The following is a 22,175-nucleotide window of genomic DNA, read 5'->3' as shown; positions in this document are numbered from 1 at the left end:
TTGGCGTTCTACTATGAAATTAAATTTTCACGATTTTAATTTAGTTGTTGATAAAACGATGTAGATACTTTGTTGTATGTATGTATATAATACACAATCGCGTATGAAATTGAATCTCATTTTTTTATATACGTCAAAAGTAAAGAAATAATAAAAAAACAAATATAAATGAACCAAATTTTATTAAATTTCATTCCGATCGTCTGTACATATTTCGTTTGACTGATTATTACATTTGTGTTGTTGGTTGATTTTTGATGTTATTGAAAGTATTTTTTTTTAATATATCTTATGTATACAAATATAAATATTATTTATTATGATTAATCAAAATTCCTACTTATAAATGTGTACAGTTAATTTTTTTCATCTAAATGTATTAACGGTATGTGTTATGTGATGTAATATATAATGTTTAGTTATCAAATTATTAAATGCCGTGGGCTATTTATGATGTTTTATTAGCGATCCTTTTACAGACGATTTCCGATGAGGCGGTTCTTGATAGCATTCAAATTGTCGTTGCCCTTTGCGATCGGATGAAGAATTGTGGAAGGTCCCATACATCCTGTCTTCTGATTTATGTAATCGAAGACGTTGCTTTCCAGTGTCCACATCAACTTCCAAGGTCCCGGAGCGACGTGAGTAGCTTGTCTTTCCGAAGATCCTTTATTAACCATTAACCAATTATCTTTCTTCCAAGGAGTGTTCGAATCCCACGTGTATATTATGTTATCATCGACTCGTCTGAAATATAGATTGCTGAGATTGTCCGTGCCGCAGAATACGATTCCGGGTCCTTCGGGCTTCTTCCCTAATATTGATATTGATCCTAATCCGTCTTCCTCTCTGATCATCGAGGTTTCCACGGAGAAGATCCTGTATTAATTTGCAATTATTAGTAAAAGGTATACAACTCTTAGATTATCAAAAAAAAATCTTACAAAGGACAATCGATGTACGTGAAGAACAAATAGTTCTTATAATCGGCTTTCATGAGTATACTCATGTATAGTACACAACTCTTAGGGCAGACGTTCTTCACGGACGATGGAAAGACCAAACGTTTTCCATGATTCTTATCAGCGTTCACCATGATGATAGCTCCGGTTTGGGAGTCAGCGACATATCTGTAATAAATTGTAAATATAATTTATTTATTAAAATAAGATGCTCGAAAGTATAAATTAAAAATAAAATTAAACAATAAGAATCGGACTTTCTCCTCATAGCTAATATTGAACAGATCGACGTACAATGCAAGGTATTAAGAAGCTGGGTAATTACTTTCATAGGCGAGTTGGCAATTTTGAATATCCTGCTGAAACCGGCATAAAAACTTGTGTTGCGCTATGATGTTCCGGAACCTATAGCTAAATTCTCGAGAGTGGAAAATTGTCCATAGAAACTAGTATTTTGATAAAATATTTGACAAAATTTACTTTTCACTGAAACAGTGAATTTGGATTTTTTCATTCATGGCAGATATCAAAGCAGTTCTAAATTAAGTATCCTGTTTCAAGATTGCTACAGACTAAAGGTAATAAAGGACGCGAATCACTAATGGATTATATAAAGTGTAACTTGTTTCTCATAAAGCTGAGCATCCACAAATATTATTGAAATGTAGAGAAAATTTTCACTTCCTCTTTTGATTGAAAATCTCGAGCTGGTTTATTAATCAGGCAATAAGAAAACTCCGCAACATGGCACTTTCCGATACTGAAAGTTAAACGGTTATCAACAGCCCAACTCCGCAAGAAAATCAGAGCGGTCTGTAAAGACGAGTCCAAAATCCTTTGAATATTTTGAACCCTTCAAGTCACTTTCATACAACAAAAATTTATGTGGTATATGAATAAAACATTAGAAACTGAAGTGATCTTATGTCGGAGGACCCTGCAGAATTGCAGAATCAATTTTATAAAATCAAAAAAAGGTGAAATACATATTATTTTGAATAATATATTAAATTAATACACTTACACATAGTTGTCTCCATTTTCAGCATTCTCGGCCACGATGTACTGCAAGTTCGATTCCGTCAGAGAATACGGAGATAAATCGATGGTATATACGACTTTATTGGTGAGCATGTTGATGGCTATGACTTTCGGTGCGCATTTCTTGTGGGGCGATTCAATACTGTCGATGACTCCGTCGTCTAACACCCAGAGAACGTTGTTCCTGTCAAGGTAAATATCAACAGCCGACTGTATAGCATCACAGTTGCCTTGTTGTTGAGAGTTCCAATCCGGGAAGGGTTTGATGACTGGAGGGCATCCAGTGCACTTAAGAGAAGCTTTTCCCAGTGTGATGGGAATGCCTGGTCTATACCTAAATGAAAAGATACAAATTACAACCGGAACGTATACTGATTAATTTATGAAATACATTCAAGAATACCTTGGCATCGCTACTATAACATCGTACAAAAAAATCTGCATCCTCGTCACTAAAGTGTTTGAAGAAATATACTTCGAAGACTCTTTAAAAATCGAAGCAGTAGCATCGCACGGAAAGTCCAAGTTTCTACCAGATAGTCTCAGCTGTGTGTCTTGAATGTTTTTCCAATCCATCGTAGAATTCAGAATAGTGCAATGCGAGTTGTAAATCGTCGCGAAGAGAAGCAATGTTCCGAAGATGTTCTTCATGTTTGAAAGCATCTATAAAAAATATCATTTATCAGTATAAATTAATTTATAAAAATATTATTTTAAAAATGCTCACCACTGTCGTGGACGATCGTCGAACGTAAAATAACCATGTATCGCCAAAAACTGCTCTATATATACTAAATTAACTATAGGGAAGTGCCAGTGCTTCTCAAACTTTTATTCACCAAAAGTATTGTTTTATTTGTTTATTTTACATTCATAACAAAAAATAACTGTTGTTAAAGCGCTACTTCCTTGTTCCTCTAGTAAATAAATTTTTGCTATAGGGTCGTTTTATAAATGCGTATTTATTATTATTTTATTTATGCTTCATTATAGTGAAATTTGCAGTTTTTGAGAATCTTCTTAACCTTGTCTCGGAGTGAATTGTCAATAATCTGAGAAATAATATCTATAATCAAGATATTTTCTTACTTCTCCATGAGAATCCAAGCATATTTCTTCAGCGCAGCATCTCAAATACATCTCATCTTAGTCTCTCGCCTTGCTATATTTATTTATTTAGCGATAATAATATGTTTACAGGATATTATATTTAAAATCCAATACGTCACAGAGCATAAATCAACAACATAATAATAATTAAAAAAAAATATATATGGCTGATCAGAAAGTTCTTAAGCTCCCCATACGAAGTATGAAAGATATCTACCTTTATGTATAATCCGCTATAGGCGAGTTAAAAAATATTTTTGATTTCGCATTGATTGGCTTGACAAAGGTGCGAGATCACAATGTTTTGGCATATAATTTTTTTTACGGGAACTAAGATTAATTTACTTGGATAATCAGACAGAAAAAATCCATAGTCCTTTAGATATAAATATTTTAGGAATTTTCTTTGTATCTATATATCTCTAATAATAACTTAATGGTACTCGAACCATATTCTAATACGTTACATACTAATGTATTATATATTGTAGAATGCGAAGAGACACTACATTATAGAAGTGCCTTGAATTTCTTATAACATTATTGGAAACGTTGATAGTATGAGGTTTGAAATTAATCTTTTTATTGAAAAGGATACCAATATCTTTACTAGAAGTTTTCGTTATAAGAGTAATACCACCGAGATTGTAAGGAAGTCATTCAGGGTCTAGTTTCCTAAAAATAGAGACATGACATTTATCAATACTCATAAAGATATGAGAAATCAGTGGTCATTTTGATAAATCTGCAAATCTTCAAATCATCAGCATATATTAAAAAGTCAAGTGATCAAGTGTTGTACAGTCGAGATTGGGACTTCGTTATAGGAATACTATGTTATAGGAGTCTAGGCACCCCATACAAAATTTGAGGTTAGGTTCTTTCTGTATTTTGTGAATTTAACGAAATCAGCAAATCAAACTTTTTTCCCATTTTTATGTATTAAATAACCTTGTATTTAGTTTGTAAACAAGAGCACGTGCCCTATGTTCTTATTGCATATCATAAATCTAAATATATTTTATGATTCATTAACACTTTTTTAGATTTGTAATATATATGTATTACATAATTAAATGGTTTTATTATAAAAAAATTAGAATGGTTGAAACCCCTTGAAAAGTGTACATTTAAAAAACGTGTACATTGGTTTGCTTGATCATAATTAAGTAATTGCGGAAAAATCTACTAAGAGCATCTGAAAATTATAGATCCATCAATTTGTCGATTAAGTTCACTTTGTCAAAAACCTTCTCAAAATTGCATAAAACACTAATTATGTGCATATGTTTAATACTAACAGAGAAAGCCATTCTAGTCATAATATTATATTCGCCTTAAAAAGGATACATATCTCATAGAAAAAATGGCTAGAGCGTCGCAGATAATTGCTTATAAGAAAATAAGTTTTTATACCATTAAAATAATTTATTTAAGACATTTTTTTAATGTTGATTTTAAAAGTTTGACAAACTTGAGTGAGTAAGCCCGTATATGTGTCATTTTGGCCAAATGTGACGAATTCACGTTTTGACCTAAAAATCCGACGTCATCACTTTAAAAACGTGCAAAATTCAAAATTTTAAAACCCTAACAATCCGTTTCGGACGTCATAGCAAAATATCAATAATGACTAATTAATTAAATTCGTGACAATTTTCGACAGACATGTTTATCGAATTTTGTAGATGAAGCACGGTCTTCCGTATTTTCCGGAAATGATGGCAGCACTGCGAGTATAAAAGAAGTGGAATCCTCTAAAATAATTTAGTTAGTTTGCATCGCGTAAGAGAGAGGTATGGGTGAGTGTTAGCATATAATCTATGTTATTTAAACCATTGTTATTATATCTTAAAATATATTTTAAATACCTATTCGCCATAAAGATACATGTAAAATTACACACTTTCAGTTAAGTTACAAATATTTTCAGACGCATCATTAGTTTTATCCTATTTATTATTGGGGCTAAAACTATATCATTAAATTTAACCTTTTACCAGCCAGACCCCCTTAAGCATCTTAACACATTCACGTTAGTTGTTTTTTGTGGATTTTTTTGAACAGATCCATTTGTTAATATTATTTTATTTATTTAGCTAATTGTGTAAACACTAAACAAATATAATCAAAACATATATATATAAATTATTTTTTTCTTAATGCACAAAGGTGTTTCTTTACTCCATTGAGTAAACCCACTACATTGTCCTATAATATATTTGCGTTAACACAGTCAGTTCGAAAGATAGCACACGATATCGATATACATACGTTCGATATACTTTACATTACTCCTGTTTATATTTTGAACAAATTTATAGAAATAATCATTACTATATTTTTATATATATATATATATATATATATATATATATATATATATATATATATATTCATATATTCATATATATATATATATATATATATATATATATATATATATATATATATATATATATATATATATTCATATATTCATATATATATATATATATATATATATATATATATATATATATATATATATATATATATATACATTCGGAGTAATGATAATTATATCCAACGTATAACTCGAGAATTTCTAGTTTAAAATCAGAGACGTAGTTTCAGCTTTTTTAGGGTGGTAGCAAAAGTTTTTTTAATATTTCGATTTAATTATGATTCATAGTATTTCATTAAATGTAATGCATTTTTGGGCAAATTAAATAGCACTCATATTCTGCTCCTATTTATTGATATAATATTCAAAAAACAAGATGCTTTAGAGAATTGCTACTGACAAAGTTAATTTTTTAAATCATTGATTACGGATCTTCTGAAATATTTTCCAAGTAAAATTAAAGACTTAACATATGCTCAAATGTTTTTTTTTATGAATTCAATTTTACCCCATATGTTTTAAATGCTTCTATAATTTTATTAATAAGCGTTTGTAAACCCTATTGACTATTGACTACGATTGCCGTGTCATCAGCGTAGCGCAGGTTGTTAAATGAGACTACATATGTATCTCTTCGTTTGTATTCAACCATGGTCTTGCGCGTCTTCGGTTGATAACGATAAACTGAAGGTCTTAATTGGATTTAAGCCATGCACAAAATGTACAAGTTACTAATTTAATAGTTCTGGACCACTAAAACAAAAAAAGCTTGACAAGTGGGTGCCGCACGAACTGAAAAAAAATCTCAGTTAATGAAGTTTTTTCTACGTTTTTTTAACACATCAAAATGATTTCTCCGTCGTCTTGTAACATCTAATATTTTTAAGCATCTCATGAGAATAGTGTTTTAATTTTATATTTTTCACAGCTTCCACGATGCTGAAACTAACGCCGTTAATGATTCTAATCTTCGCGGGATGTGCCGTGGCAACCTTGCCATCTTTGCCTACGCTCCTGGGCACTTCTAACTTGATCTGGGAAGGTGGCTCTATGGATTTTTCAACACCGATCATCAAAAACATGTTTACCCATTCCAAGCACTACATCCCGAAGAACATGATTGTGACGAAATTCGTCACTCACTTAGACACTATTATAGCATTGGCTCCAAGGTATGATTCTGCAACAACATTATATCTTTGGATGAATTGATCTGTCTTATAACTAGTTCAGTTATTATAATATCAATAAAATAATATGTAATACTTTTCAGATTCAAATCTGGAAATCCCAGCTCTATCATATCCTACAAAACCAGCTCCAAGATGGTGGAACCTCAGTTCACAGCTTATCCTGACTTGAACTTCCATGAAATTGGAAACTGTGATGCAATTCAAAACGCGATCGATATGTACTTAGACAAAAATGTAAGTCATTTCTAAAATAATATTAACAAAAAAGTAAGAACTTGTATTTTTCATAATATCAATTTAAGTTGAATCTACATCAGAAATTTTTATAAAATCTAGAAGTTGTATCAAATGTAAAAAGTATACAATGAAAATAATGTATAAAGACGTATACAAAATATAGCTTTTGCGTCCAATTGACACATTCATTGATATTGTTGCTTCTTAATGTGTTGTAATGCCATTTCAGACTTTTTAAAGTCTTACGAGCCGCGATACCGAAAATTGAGTTTTTATCTGCATTGACATTTAGTATAGATTTATAAAAATCAAGTGTAGTAAATTATGCATATTCATATTCAGGGAAATTAATAACTTTTTATTTATTTAGGGACTGCTGTGGGTTTTGGACAGTGGGATAATAAACACCATGGAGCAACCAAAGAAAACCTGCTCTCCGAAAGTCGTCTGCATATCTGTAATTACTGGGCAAATGATCAGACAGATAGATCTGTCCGACTACGTGGAACCAGAATCAGTCCTTCACAACGTTGTAGCAGATTATGACATAACCGGCAATGCTTTTATGTGAGTATTGAAGATTTATAGTCGTGGAATTCTATTCTGATATGTTACACGTATACTTTTTAGTTATGTAAGCGATGCAGGATGCGGCAAAGTGTTCGTATACGACATCACAAAGTCTAGTGGTTTCAAACTGGAATTTCCAAAAGAAGTTATCAACAAGAGAAGTGCAAACGAGCCTCTTTTCTTGATTTTGACCAAAGAGTTAACTGGAGAAACGGTACTTTACTTGACTTACATGAACTCTCCATGCATATTCTCGATTAAGACCAGCTATTTGAAGAAGGGGAAGAGTGAAGGAAAAATTTCTAGTAAGTAGTTTTGGATTGGTCACGTTAGATTGCTTCACGGTACTCATATATGTTTTTGATTCTAGGAGTGGCAACGAAATATGCTCCTATGATGTTCCTAGGAACTGACAGCGGAAGCAAGCTCTACTACAGATACAAAACCGAGCAGATAATATATGCCTGGGACACCACAACTCCATTCAAACCGGACGCTCTTACTCCAGTATACGAAAGTGATGAGTGCTTCGCGCCTACATGCGTATCTTTCGACCTGCTGAGGGGCGCTGTAAAGGTCTTGGAGTCCAACTACCAAGATTATGTATCAGGAAACTGTGGAGTTGGAGTTCTTCATCAGATTGTTAAAATATAACTCACCTTACTTATGTACTGTTTATGTTTCGTCAAAATTAAATAGCATTTCTTTCATAATATAATGTTTATTATTGAAATTCTATACACGTAGGTTCAATTGAGAAATTTTCATCTTCAGCGTTGACAACAGCGAAACCTCTGTTTTGAGGATCCAATAATAACTGTGAAACGTTTGGTAGTTTTTTGTACGATTGAATTAGCACATTGTGTCCTTCAGCATTCAATGGTTTTCTAGAAAGGATATTAAATTTATATGAATGTTTAAGGTTAACTAAATGATTGATAATTTATATAAAATGGTACCTTATATCCCAACACACTATGGCATAATCTCGCGATAGATAATAGCAAAGGTTGTATTCTTCGATGATAATCAACCCTTTGGACGGACCCAGTTTTTCACCGATGTAGAAAGTGTTAATCAAATCATTGTTCTGTAATGAATAAAAGTATACAAAATATAACTCATTGCATTTTGTCAAAGCCTTCATTTTTAATGGTCGCACATATTTGCTCTAATCTGTTTAGAAAACATGTAGCAATGTCGTCATTCTTTGAAACATACAATTAGGGAACGCTTATACCTGCTCGACGTTATTTGGTACTGATCCTTGTTTTGTTTTTTCTTTCGCTAAAGTATGTTTCAACGGTTTACAATGTGCACTTGATAGAAAATATTAAAAGGCATTCCCTTTGATATATATGGTGACATATATTAATTGTAAATTATATTACACATATACATTTATAATTAATTATATATGTAGATGTCACCGATTGACCGGCTACCACTTGGTGCTAATTTACTAATGTATTTATAAAAATAGATATTTATAATTTAGGTCAGGTTACAAAGAAAGATTCATTTTTTTAAATAATTTTATGGCCTTTTTAGCGCATTATTAACAACTAATATCGAAGCAACAATCATGGGTGATAGCGACAAAAATGCAAATTATTTTTGTACATACTTACTAATGAACTTGAATTTATTTAAATATGGGGGGTAAAAATCCTAATTGCAAAAATAGAGCAAAGTTATACAGTACAAAGACAGTATCATCTTGAAAATAAGCTTAGCAAAAGCTTGAAATATGTTCCATTTTATGGGGGGCAAAATACGTTTCTCCAAAAAAATATTTTAAATTGAAATAAAATACTTATAATGAATATACAAAATATCTATTGCTATATTTTAACTGCATATTATTTTTATTAAATCCTGTTATCAAAATCTAATATAGCAAGAAAAAAATAGTTTTTTCTGTTCTGTATTTTTTGTGAGTGCTGTTTTTTTTAAATTGCAAATTTTACGTGCCATCCTTGGCCTATCAATCATATGTAATGTAATCCACAATCAATACGAATATATGACGAATACTACTAAAAAATATACTTTTTAAATTATCATAATTAGTTCAAGTTACCGATGCTTTAGCTGTCGAGGTTTGCAACCTGCAAACTATACACATGCGCGAAAGTAGTTGTGTCAGTAAAACTGCACAACGCAAGCTGCATATAATTTTTATTAAATCCATTTATTGAAAGTGCATTTTTATTTTTTTATTATTACAATATGATAACATGAATTACTTACCGGTTGGATCGACTTCAGTTCAATCACGAACAAGTCTTTAGATTTTTCCGACGTCACAAACAAAAAGTTGTCCGTCTTCGATATGGCCAAGTTCTCCGAAGACTTGATGGCAGTATGGAAAGGATCGTCGCTGATGACCTTTAACTGTTGAAGGTAACATTTATCCTTCTTCAATGGGCATATAATTATTGCGTCATCATTTTTCAATCCTATGTAAGCCTTTTGGTGTTTTTGAAAGATCGACTGATCTATCACCATGCTTGCAAACTTATACAATTTATTGTTTAAGAGGAACACCTGAACAATCCTGTTCGAGTGGAAATTATAAACCAAAAGTTTTCCCTGACACTTGACGCTGCCTTCGTCCAAAATCCACACCCTTCCTAGGATGTCTACGCTCGTGGATATGACATTGAGAAGATAATCGCAGTTTTGCTTGTTGTTCAGAGTTTGAAGAGGAAATAGTTCAGGTTTCAGGTAGAAGAATAGACTATCTGGCCACGGTACTTCAAAGAGAGTAGGATAGACTCCTTCCTGGTGAGTTTTAATGGATAAGAACGCCTTGTTCTTATACAGGGACACATGCAGAGCTGTGTAGTTTTTGATACCGAAATGAATTAAATCCCAAGATAAAACGTTAGAAATTAGCAGAGAGAAGAGTATCACTTTACACACGACCATTTTCTGTCGGTTGAAGACAAATACTGGATGAGTAATTGTTTTGTGCTATGATTTTTAGGTCATTATTATTATTTATCCTATTGTTTATTTTTTAGGAAATCATGCGTAATGAAATTCTCCGAAGACAGTTGCGCAACTTAAGTTTGATTATTTGCAACTTGTTAGTTGAATACATACCTGAATAACTGTTATGTAAATGTTCTGATTTGAATCATTTCTTATAAGCGATATGCGTTTATTTTAGTATATATTCCAAAATAAATAAATTATTTCCGACGTAAAATATATCTTGGTTACTCTAAATTGGTCGAAATTTGACGATTGAAATGGAAAGACTGTTAGGCCTTACCTGTAGTGTAGTTCAAAGACGGAAATTCTTGTGTGTGTTTCAGCTTATATATTGTTGTATAGAGAAGAGCTCAACAATTTTTCCTTTGGGCAGTAATTAGAATCAGTTCTCTTCTTTTAAATTTGATTCTATGATCGCAAGTGTATTATTTCATGAACATTTGTATAAATATATAACGGTAGTTTTTGTAGTTTACGCTAATCTATAAAATTTTTCTGAGGGTTTTTAATTTTTTTGGAAAACCATTCTAAAGCGCAAAAGAGCTAAATATATTTGTATTTCATTTTAAAGTATATATTTAACTGTATTTTTAATTTAGTATTGAAATATTGAAGTAAATTTATAAAATGTGATTGTCTTAGTTTTAGAGAAGAAGTTTATAATTTATTTTTAACCATGAAATTACAAAATATCCACTATTTTTAGATTTCAATCTAATATATAAATAAAATTATGTACCACCGTCGATGGTCAAAACTAGCAACGCTTAGACCAAAATAAGTTAACCTATATGTCAGTCGCGGTTTGAAAGATGACTTTTCTTCAAAGATGTAAGAAAAAATGTTTTTTTAACCAGATACATAGCATTTATAGCATAATGTTGTATATTAAATCCAATCTGATACATTTTAGTGACGCATATGTCATATTTTCGCAGGTCTGCTCAAAGTGAACAATCCCTTCGCCGAATTCAAAAGATTCAGAGGAAAAATCAACATTCAAAGGCCCCGGAAGCCGTTTTTCTTGAGAAAGTGTGTCGAAGACCTCACGAAACCGAAGATGCCCATGAAAGGCTACAACGACCCCATCTTACTGTGCGATAATTTGAAGACGTTCAAGAGGAAGGTTATCGACAATCCGTTCGAACGCATTTTAGCTAAAGAATGCGCCAATTGGTTTCACAACTCTCATATGATCGTGTTTTTGCACTTGAATTCGGCGCGAATGAGGGACAGACTGGAAGTGTTTGCCGATTTGCGCATACACAACATGCACATGAGAACCTATGGCAAAAAAATAATTCAGATGGCCATCACGGGATCGCCTTACGAATGCGCCATTCCCATGTTCCAGTCGTACAACCAAGTCATTTTCTCCGAGAAGGTGCAAATGGCCAAGTTGTGCCAATTGATAGAGAAATGTCCTGCATTGGTCCTTATGTGTATTTATTTTATTTTATTTTATTACTAGTAGAGATCTTTTCGACTATGTTCATTTTCGCCTAAACTGAAACTTGCTTTAAAGACAGATTTTTTTTCCATGTTTCTAAGTAGATTTGTCCAGCCAATTGGAAATAAATTTGTGGTTGAACTTTTTTGATACAATACTTTTTAGAAGTGAAACCAGAGTCGTTTAAAATATTACCGACTCCTATTCAGAGTTCATCTTATTTGATTTTAATAAGATTATTTTTTACAGCATATAATTAATAGCAATAAAAATAATGTCAGTGATTTTCAAATCTTTAAAAAATAAAAAAATTTAAAAAATCATTAAATAAAAATATACATAATAAACCTTAGGTAAGATAAAATATTTATACTAAATAAAACGATACAATAAAATAAATAAAAATAACAAGAGTAATAATACTTTATTACTAAATTTATCTGTGATTTAAACTTAATTAGATCTTAAGAAAATAATTACTTCTAGTAAGTCAGCGTTTATGGAAGTTGTTAATCATATTTGATTAGTTTAAAATAAACACTTTAGTGCACTCAGCGTGTTAAAGAAAATTATAAAAAGGAGTCTTAAGTCGGTCGATTTTTTATGACTCCGACTCCACAGACCTGAATTAAACCAATAAACAGTTAAACAGTTATTTAGTTAAACTAGACAAATTTATACAGATAAGCGAACATTGTAAGTGGATAATGAGTAAATATTTTATTTATAGCTTATCTGTTCCTTCAGTGATAATGCTAGCATTGCTTCCATAGCTGCATTTCGAGAGAAGCTGACAAATTATTTTTGTTGTGTAAATTAAAAGGTTCAATTATCTTTGATACCTATTTTATCGTGCATTAACGTTGATGATCAGTTTGAATCCACAACTGTAAAATTTCTTTTGAAGGGTCAAAGGTTAGCACTTATACATACAACTTTCCCAAAGTCACTAAACCGCTATTGACTTATGTTTATAACATATATAAAAAAGTTTCACTTTGGGTCGAAATGAAAATCGTAGCTTCGACTAGTCTCTACTTAATTTATTGTAAAATTACGTTTCTTACGATTAACCAATCATTAATTTATATTTCAGCTGCCATTGTGTACGGAAAGTTCATTTCGAAAGATGAAATCGAAGAGTATAGTAAAGTCACGTCTATTGAAGAGCTGCAATCAAAGCTTTGTAACGTATTGGATATGAGTGCCCTTCACGTAACACAACAATTGACGCAACATCAAACATCTCTTGTCAATAGCTTAGATGCATACGTTAGCATGAAACAATCTGAAGCTGAGAAACAGGAAACAAGCGATGAAGTAAATAAAGACGGCGCGGATAGCTTATGAACGTAACATGATTTATTTAGTTTTAACTTAGTTGTGTATTATATAATTTAATAATAAAATGCATTTGATTGAAAATGGATGTCATTTAATATAATTCTATGAATCTTAATGAAACAGAAATATTAAAGCTGAAATAATGTCCCTGATTCTAAACCAGAAATTCTTGGGTTATCCCTCAAAGAAAATCTAAAAAAATAGTCTGGAATCTATGCCGAAAGTATTTTTTTAAATATTTCATTTCAGTGAAATCAGATGAAATACATTTTCACCTGTCGTAGGCATATATTTTACCAGAGAAAATATTATTAAATGTAACATATGACAGGTGCTAGTTAAATTAAATGTTTTCAACTTTTCCATGTATATTAGGGTTACCCAAAAGAAAGGACGTTTTATTTAATGAAAAGTATTTTTCCAATAAAAAATATACTTTACAATATTATGTTACAGAGTTTTCTGATTATATGTGTATATGTAGTAGTCGCGTCGCTTGTCAGGTTGGCTTGAGCTCCGGTCACACGTCTGTCTGGAATGGCGGGCGCCGTTGGATCTCCCACCCGCTAACCCACGATCGCAATGCACGCCCGCCAAGTGTTGCCACTCTCTGCATTGCGGATTAAGGGGTTTAACAATTAATCAACAAAATAATCTCCATCGGCAGATACAACCTTCTTCCATCGATCAATCAAGTTTTTAATCCCACATTTGTAAAAATTGACTGGGTGCTTATTAAAATATTCAGAAAGAAACGTTTTAACTTCACTAATACTATTACATTTTTTACCATCTAAATTGTGTTGTAGAGACTTAAATAAATGATAATCTGATGGTGCTATATTGGGAGAATATGGAGGGTGAACACCAGTTTTCCATCCAAGAGCATTAATTTTTTTTCAGTATGGGGCAGGCGCGTCGCTTAGTGCGTGTGGAGCCCACAGACATTGTTTCCGCACCCTCCCAATATTTTTAAAGCTTTTTTGAATGCTAGACTATGAATATCCTGTCTTATCTGTTAACTCCTTAATCGACATCTCTGTATTGTCTTCAATTTCTGCAGCTATACGGTCATCATCGATGATTTTTGGTGTCCCACTTCTAGGCGTCTTCAAAACAAAAATTTCTAGATTTAAATCTTTTGAACCATTTTTTAAATTGATGAACTTGTAAAACTTGGCACAAATGTTTTTGGTTGCTGTGGTTGCCAATTTTTTTTAGTGAATTCATACACCATACAAGTGTGAAAACACCTTACTCGGAACGAAATCTTCCATTGAAACTTAGGGTGTTTTTGTTGTTGTTATATTCGTAACGCATTCTCCGGATGTTAATGCAAAAACGACAAGCAAGCATATGACCCCCACCTGCCTCCCTCCCCAGCAAATTACGTCTTTACTTGTTTATATAAAAATTTCATCATAAAATGTGTTCAATTATTTTACCAAATTCATTTTCGGAATGAAAAATATCAGAAGTATTGGCATATTTTATTGAAAAAATCTATTAACATAGGAATATCTACAGTAAAAATTATTTAAAAAATACTTAACTAAGTACAAACTGAGATTATCAAAAGTTATAGGAAGACCTTCTTGGAACAAATACTTTAATTGTATAGCAAGAATACAAATAACACTGATTTTGATCTAAAAAAATAAATTATAAACCACAAATGCATATATCCAGTATGATTTTAGTAGAATACATGTTTATTTTTCAATTTAGCTCAATTAGTAGATTTCAAAATATACATTATCTTACCAAAAACAGTTTTACGGATTATAATTTCTCATAATGATGTTGTAGACTTCACCATGCGGTCTTCGAATACATATTATCAATACAACTAACATTCACAATATCAAATATCACAATGCGTAAATACGTTTACATAAATTTATCACAATTTTCAGTCAAATACTTTGGTCTCTGTTTAAAATCAAAATTGAGCATCTAAGATCTGTACATGGTGGCCAAACGCGTCAAAGCGACGGCCGCTTCCACTTCTTCTCGACCGTGAATGCACTGTTTATACACAAAATCCAGTTCTTTACTACCGTAATCCAAAACATCACCGTAATTCGATTCCTTTCGATCGAAATAATCCGATTTGCTCTCGTTCTTGATGAGATACTTTGACAAAATCTTTTTATCTTCGCTCTTATCCATCCATGAAACATAATTGCTTTGGCACGGCTGAAAGTTTACGGCGCTCTGCAACCATTTAGACAATAAAACTGGTGCCTTGTCCTTTTTCTCGCTCTCCAAACCCTTCAAGTACTTTTCCATGATATGACTCTTGTATTTGTTTCCACATAATTTAGATCCGTTGTTCATCTCTTCTGTCGTAGAACTGACGTGGTAACATTGGGATTTGTGTTGCATTAGAGGGAAATGGTTTTTAGTAACTAAATCACATTTGTCGGAGAACGGAGTGTAACAATGGTCTATGTTGAGATCGCTACTCGATTCGGGAGTGCCTAAATCAGGCTCGGCCCAAATGCTGTCTTCGGAACATATGCTGAATTGTTCCACGTTGCCTCTGGCTTTGTCGTTGTAGATCTTAATCAAATGTCCCCAAGTCTTCTTATTGCGTTCCTTAGTGGCGTTTTTTAACTTACGTCTCCAGTTTGCGAACCAGTTGCATATCTGAATTACAAATATTGTTATATAGATATATACACATATTAATTGTACTCTTATTTTTTATATATATTAATTTTACCTGTATATATGTAAGACCAGTGTTGATTGAAAGCTGTTTCTTCTCTTCTCGGTTCGGATAAGGATTATCTCTTCTACGTATGAGCCACTCTTTCAAAAATCTCTTTATTTCTGGAGTGAAAAGCCGCTTTACTGACTTTTGACTTACAGCCAACGTTTTCCTGTAAAAATAAATAAAATAAAAATATTATTTATTTTAGACTATTTAATATTTTTAATTTAATATAAAAAAAAAAAATTTTAATTAGCAGTTTTTGGTGGATTTTTTTATTTAAAATTAGAGTTATGTATACATATTGGTAAATTTGAGATATTTATTTTCATTTAGTAAAATTAAATTGTAGGGAATTGTTTATCAAAATATATAAAATTTATTCTTAAATTTAATTGCTCAAAATATGTACGGGGGGCTACTTATAAATACATAAATTTTCATAGTAGTCCCCCTCCCTTCGCTTAGAACTATTTTTTAGTTTCCCGATTTTTTTTAAATTTTAATCAATAGTAAATTATTTGAAATTTTTGGAAATATCGTTTATATAGTTTTAAAAAATAATGTTTTTGTTATTAAATTTCAGATATTTGTTTGAATTCCTTACCTTTCATATTGTTAAGAAAATCATTAAGAATTCGTAGCTTCGTTAAAAATAACCAAAAATATATATTTTTAATATTAATTATAGCAGAACAAAAATTATTAAAAAAAAACTATAGGTATTAAAAAATACATTAAAAAGCATAGTAATCCTATAATATTTTTTTAGTATCAAATACAATGATATTAAAACTTTAATTCTAGGCTACCTTTAAATGCCCAACTTTTATTACAATATTTGGAATTAAAAAAATATATTTTCGTTAATTTTTTTCAATAAAAATCAATATTTGAAAAACATTAAAATTATTAAACTATTGAACAATAAATTAATTAAAAAGAAATTATTAAGCAATATAATTATGCCAATAAATCTATATTTTCTTTTTATATTTGTAAAATTTACAATTATAAAAATTAATGAATAGTTTTAAAACAATTATAATTTGTTTACATTTTTAAAAACATCAAATTTGATATTTTTATATTTTAATCACGAATATTACAAATAATTTAATTTACATAATTCCACAATAATTATATTTAACAATTTATTTTGAATAAATAGACTTGTATGTACTGGCCTACTTTTAATCGCCCCTACTATGTTTTTTTTTAAATTTTGAAATATGAAATTCATTAAAACATTTTCCAAAAATAGTTTTTTCTATATAAAAAAATAAATACACTTTATTATTATTTACAATTAATATTAATGTGTCATTCACTTTAAACGCCTTAAATTATAATTAAAAAGTAAGATTTTTGAGCAATAAATAAATTATCTGAAAAAAATAATTGAAATGAAATTTAAAAATTATTTTCCATTAAAATAATAGAGACAAGTACTTGTGCTTTATGTGAAAACATGTACTTGAACAAAGAATGCAATGTCTTTTGTAAGTATAAATCTATTTATAAATCTAAACGTAATAAAAATATACTGGCTAATTATGTTTTTTTTATATTATTTTATAAGATATTTCTAAAAAACATTTAAGATGTTTTATTGGCTTAAAAAACATATATGGAACATAACAATGTTTGAAGTAGAAAACCACCAAAACTCACCTGGAATGCCTTCTGTTCCTAACTGGCCTCAAAGACTTTCCAATAGCAGCCTTAATTTCCACACCTTCCATTGTGTCCATCACAAAGATCCAACTAACATGCTTTTCGCTCCGATGTTTCCAGTCATGTGACGCTCGTCTTCAGAAGAAAAAAACGTGAACTCAGTAGGGGATGATCTGCCACAAAGGAATTGAAAATAGATTCACTTTCACATGAAAAAACTTCGTTCGCACGAGACAATGGCATGTCCTGACGTAATTACAACATGGCGCTGAAACTGGAAAAAACTTACCAAAAATCCTATCATTATCAATAGGAAACTTTTTTAAAACGCGTATTTTATTTTTATGTGTTTTAATGCGTCACACTCGAAAAACATTGCTTGTATGTATATATAAATTGTACGTCATTGCTTATTATTGCGAAAATTTCAAAGTTTGAAGAGTTTGTATAGTATCTGAAGGGTTTTTGGAAGTTTGGCTCACCTGGTGTTCGTGTTTTTCACCAGTGGCTGGATGACGATGCAGGTCGACGGCGTATCAAATCTGCACTGATCCTGTGACGCTCAATGACGCAGGAGTCTCCGATTGGCACCGCAAGATGCCGCTGACGATGCAAGATGAGTCGGCATTGGATGAGTGTTATTTCTGGAGACGACTCCCGCGACGGAGCACGCTTTCTTTTTTGTTCTTCGCCGTGCGCATACCTCGCGCGGCACTAACGAGGGCGTAACGTGTGCAGAGAAGCGTTCCTGGAAAATGCTTCATAAAACCTAAAATAACCTATTGACATGGTAGTTTTGATGTATAGATTTTCATTTAGTGATCTGACGATACTGGTCTATGATTTTTGCTCAAATTATGCCATCAAAAGTTTGAGTTTAAAGCACCAGTTTTGGTGTATAAAGACTGAATTTTAGTTAGCAATTGTAGGTATTACGGGACATACTAATGAATTTGAAAGTATAAAATATGTCGTTACGCGTCCCATTCTAGTGACTATTTAAAAGCATCGTTAAATTAAAACAGGTAAGAATTTTGTGAAATTTCCCAATATAGTGCAAATTTCAGAAGATGAAAAAATATATATATTTTCCTGCTTCTTCAATGCATATCAGTGGCGTAGCTAGGGTATGTGCCGCCCGAGGCAATCCTTAAAATTGCCGCCCACCCCATACATTTTTTTGCAGGGTCATAAAATCAACATTTCTTAAAATAATAAATTGATTATTGTTAAGCTCTTGCTATTCGTAGATTTACATAAATTTTAGTTTATTCAGGGTTAAGAACCACACTAGACGATTCCATCGCGAATATGCCGCCTCCAAGCAAGTGCCGCCCGGGGCGGCCCACCCCCCGCCCCTCCATAGCTACGCCATTGATGCACATATATGAAACAATTTTACTTTTTTCTTAAAATGGTATAATATCTACGAGCTTATAAAAAATATATTATTAGATAAATAAACAATATATAAAAAATGTTTTTAACTACATTTTGTCCAGGGACGTCATTTTCAAGGGGGAGAGACGTTGGGAGCATTTTCACTTCACTTTTTTATGATTAATTTATAAAAAATAAAAACCTGTTTTAGAATCTATGTACCTTTGATTTTCCAGTAAATTAGGTTTTTCGTCGGCTTAAAGAAATATGTGTATCCGAGTGGACGTCAATTAACAGTCTATTCATATTTCCAAACAAGTGCATTAAAACCGTTGGGCATTACTGTAACACAGACAAAGGTCAGCGCCAAATTTATCTGCTAAACAGGAACCAAAACACAATATTATCGGATTACGCATACCATAAATGACTCCGTTGCATATTCCAAATATTTATATTGTATGGACAATAACAAAAAGTCTGGTTCCATTCCGAACCATCGACATTCGTCAGATCATGGACTGGAAGAGGCGATTGATTTTGCTTCAAATCTCAATGGTATATAAGTCATACTACTGCTGTACTGAATCATATCCGCCACTTTCGCCAGGAACTTCATCTAGGACTACCACTTCGCTTTCGACTTGGAGTGGTGAGAGTTTAGCCGGACCCGCACTAAAGGGAGTTACACCGAATAGACCGAGACGACCCTTAGAAGACCGATTAAACAGTCGCTTTCCATTTATGTTTCGACCAGATCGAATTAAAGCAGTGATCTATGTAAATATCTAAGAGTTCAACTCAGTAGTAACTGTTGCTTTGTAATTATATAAATTCAGTCCGGAAAAGACACCAAAAACTAGGTAGATTTCTGTATATAAAATTGTATAAAACGTATGTGTATATTATATATATACATATATTCCAAATTAAATATATATTTATTTATTATGCAATATTTTTGCTTTCCATTTTCTTTTTTAAAACGTTGAATTTTTTATATGTACTTATTTTAAATGGCGGATTAGGCTGGCAAACAAACATAGCATATATATCTATAAAGTATATTTAAAAAAAACATAGATATCTGATTAAATATTATTATTGAAAAATATTTTAGATATTGATAGATATATATGTATATTATATTAAGGACAAAATAGCGTAGTCCGTAATATCTCAGACTAGTAACTCTGAGATTGCGGGTTCGAACCCCGGTTGCGGCTCTCGAATTTGTATTTATAAAAAATGCGCTATTTAAAAAAAAAAGTCGCCTCCGCTGCAGTGACATCTATTGGTTACTAATTATATTCCACATAATAATTTATAATTATTAATATAGGTGTCACCGATTCCCAGTCTGGTAGTTAATATTTACTTTGTATATATTTATTATTTCTGATTGACTTATTCAGTTGGTACAGATTTACCCCGTTGTAACGCATTGGGGTTACGCCTGTCAGGGTATGACAGAAGATTTAATAAAAAATAATAATAATAATCTCACTGGTAGATCTATTTATTTTATTGATTAATATTAATTGCTAATTATAAACACACCACTGTTACATGATGATAATATTTAATAACTGAAATAACTATATACTAAAAACTTCTATGTAAGTTTAATTTTTTCAGTCTCGAATTACAAAGACAAAAATAAGCATCAAATTTATAATTAGGCTAAGACCTGTCTAGCGATTTTTTTGAATCAGTCAAATAAATAGGCCAGAATTTAGTTCAGCAAATATAAAACATTTTTATAGTAATTATACAAAATGATTCTAAAAACATAGATGTTTCGTGTTAATTCGGTCGATGAAAGTCAAATGATGCAACTTTTAACCACTGTTGCTCAGGTGAGCTTTTACGGTAGCTTTTGAAAAGAAACTGACTGAAAGTTTTGCTTCAAAGTTAAGGAGCCCACACACGTTTGACCTTAGACAAATAACTTAATTTTCAATATTATAAATTGAAACGTATTATATTTTAATTTTACTGTAAGATATAATATTTGATTATCTTAAAATTTACAATAATGATCTTCATATTTATACTCAATATTTGCATGTTTCATAGATAATAATTTCATAAGCTATCTGTAACATTCATGAGATTATTGTTGTATTTTAGAAAGCTTTTCAAGATTTGAATATTATTCATATTCAACACATGATACGATTTATTTTTAGAATACATAAATAGCTAGAGAAAGAAAAATTTAGATCAACAAATCATTATTTTGTTGAAGGAACAGTTGTGTCAAATGATTCGCATTGAAATGAAATAAAAATATATTATAATTGAAAAACTATTTTTTTCTGTATTATATTTGTCAATAGATATTTAATTTATTTTAAATTTAAAGCTTGCTCATATTCATAGTATTTAGGTATTTATTTATATGGAGATAAGCTTCAGTTTATTTCTAAAATCTCCATGGAAATATTTTGGCTAGAGATAGTTCTATCAAATATCAAGCTTAGAAAATGTTCTTGAGATATATGGTTATTCTTGTATCCCAGCGCATTTTTTCAAAATGCTCTTTAAAATGTTGGCCTTGCACATTGATTTTAAAAATGTCAGTTACGAGGAGCTGGTCTGGTTCCAAGCGTTTTTCTTTATTACTATGTATTATTTTTATAAAACATGACATATAATTTTTATTATACTAAGATGAAATGGATCTGAAAAAGCATGAATTAAATAAATAATTTAAAAATATAGGGAAATCTAAAAGCATTTTTTTGTGCAATGTTTAAATTTTATAATGTAGTAAAATAATAAATTTCTCTGGATATGTTTATAGCTATATAATTATGAAATAAAATAATAAATAACATATTTTTACACAAGTTCATCCATTATATTTATTATCTCACTTATATATTATTACAATAGCGTTTTCGCTAGGTTGCTCATCGTAGTGAGAATTTTATCTTATCAATGCATATCTACATATATTACGATACGAGGGTTTGTTTGGTAAATTTTCAATATCACTTATTTCAGTATCGATGAATGAACATATGTATGTGAAGGTTGAAACTATTATTTTTTTATATGTAAATTTTATTAATAATAAATTGTGAAGTGTGTTGGA

General features: G+C 31.0%; 4 protein-coding genes across 5 annotated transcripts; 2 read left to right on the top strand and 2 right to left on the bottom strand.

The window, feature by feature from the left end:
- Positions 1–345: 345 nt before the first annotated feature.
- On the bottom strand, positions 346–2,781 carry LOC148237271 (protein yellow-like). Its single transcript, XM_088181314.1, has 4 exons — positions 2,407–2,781; positions 1,987–2,337; positions 945–1,130; positions 346–879 (listed from the first exon to the last, which is right to left on the bottom strand). The coding sequence occupies exons 1-4, from the start codon at positions 2,664–2,666 to the stop codon at positions 474–476; spliced, it is 1,203 nt and encodes a 400-aa protein (XP_088037440.1). The 5' UTR covers positions 2,667–2,781; the 3' UTR covers positions 346–473.
- On the top strand, positions 2,009–8,212 carry LOC148237270 (dopaminechrome tautomerase-like). 2 transcript variants are annotated; one of them, XM_088203465.1, is made up of 6 exons: positions 2,009–2,195; positions 6,428–6,671; positions 6,773–6,926; positions 7,300–7,496; positions 7,560–7,804; positions 7,870–8,212. In XM_088203465.1, exons 2-6 carry the CDS (start codon positions 6,436–6,438, stop codon positions 8,151–8,153), a joined length of 1,116 nt encoding a protein of 371 aa, XP_088059591.1. In that variant the 5' UTR covers positions 2,009–2,195; positions 6,428–6,435; the 3' UTR covers positions 8,154–8,212. The 2 variants fall into 2 exon arrangements, with proteins under 2 accessions (XP_088059591.1, XP_088059600.1); XM_088203474.1 differs by lacking the exon at positions 2,009–2,195 and having other exon boundaries at positions 6,178–6,671.
- Positions 8,213–11,243: 3,031 nt separating this feature from the next.
- mRpL10 (mitochondrial ribosomal protein L10) lies at positions 11,244–13,377 on the top strand. Its single transcript, XM_088181301.1, has 3 exons — positions 11,244–11,333; positions 11,441–11,944; positions 13,049–13,377. Exons 1-3 carry the CDS (start codon positions 11,315–11,317, stop codon positions 13,300–13,302), a joined length of 777 nt encoding a protein of 258 aa, XP_088037427.1. The 5' UTR covers positions 11,244–11,314; the 3' UTR covers positions 13,303–13,377.
- A 1,397-nt stretch (positions 13,378–14,774) lies between these two features.
- Positions 14,775–18,241, bottom strand: LOC148237268 (uncharacterized). Its single transcript, XM_088181524.1, has 4 exons — positions 18,175–18,241; positions 17,690–17,865; positions 16,025–16,184; positions 14,775–15,948 (listed from the first exon to the last, which is right to left on the bottom strand). Exons 2-4 carry the CDS (start codon positions 17,767–17,769, stop codon positions 15,253–15,255), a joined length of 936 nt encoding a protein of 311 aa, XP_088037650.1. The 5' UTR covers positions 17,770–17,865; positions 18,175–18,241; the 3' UTR covers positions 14,775–15,252.
- Between the last annotated feature and the right edge of the window lie 3,934 nt (positions 18,242–22,175).

The sequence above is a fragment of the Plectrocnemia conspersa genome, unplaced genomic scaffold (assembly GCF_051122295.1).
Source record: "Plectrocnemia conspersa isolate PC_06_02 unplaced genomic scaffold, ASM5112229v1 ptg000002l, whole genome shotgun sequence".
NCBI classification, from domain to species: domain Eukaryota; kingdom Metazoa; phylum Arthropoda; class Insecta; order Trichoptera; family Polycentropodidae; genus Plectrocnemia; species Plectrocnemia conspersa.
The sequence above is the reverse complement of the archived record's forward strand: the minus strand, read 5'-3'. Positions and strand labels throughout refer to the sequence as shown.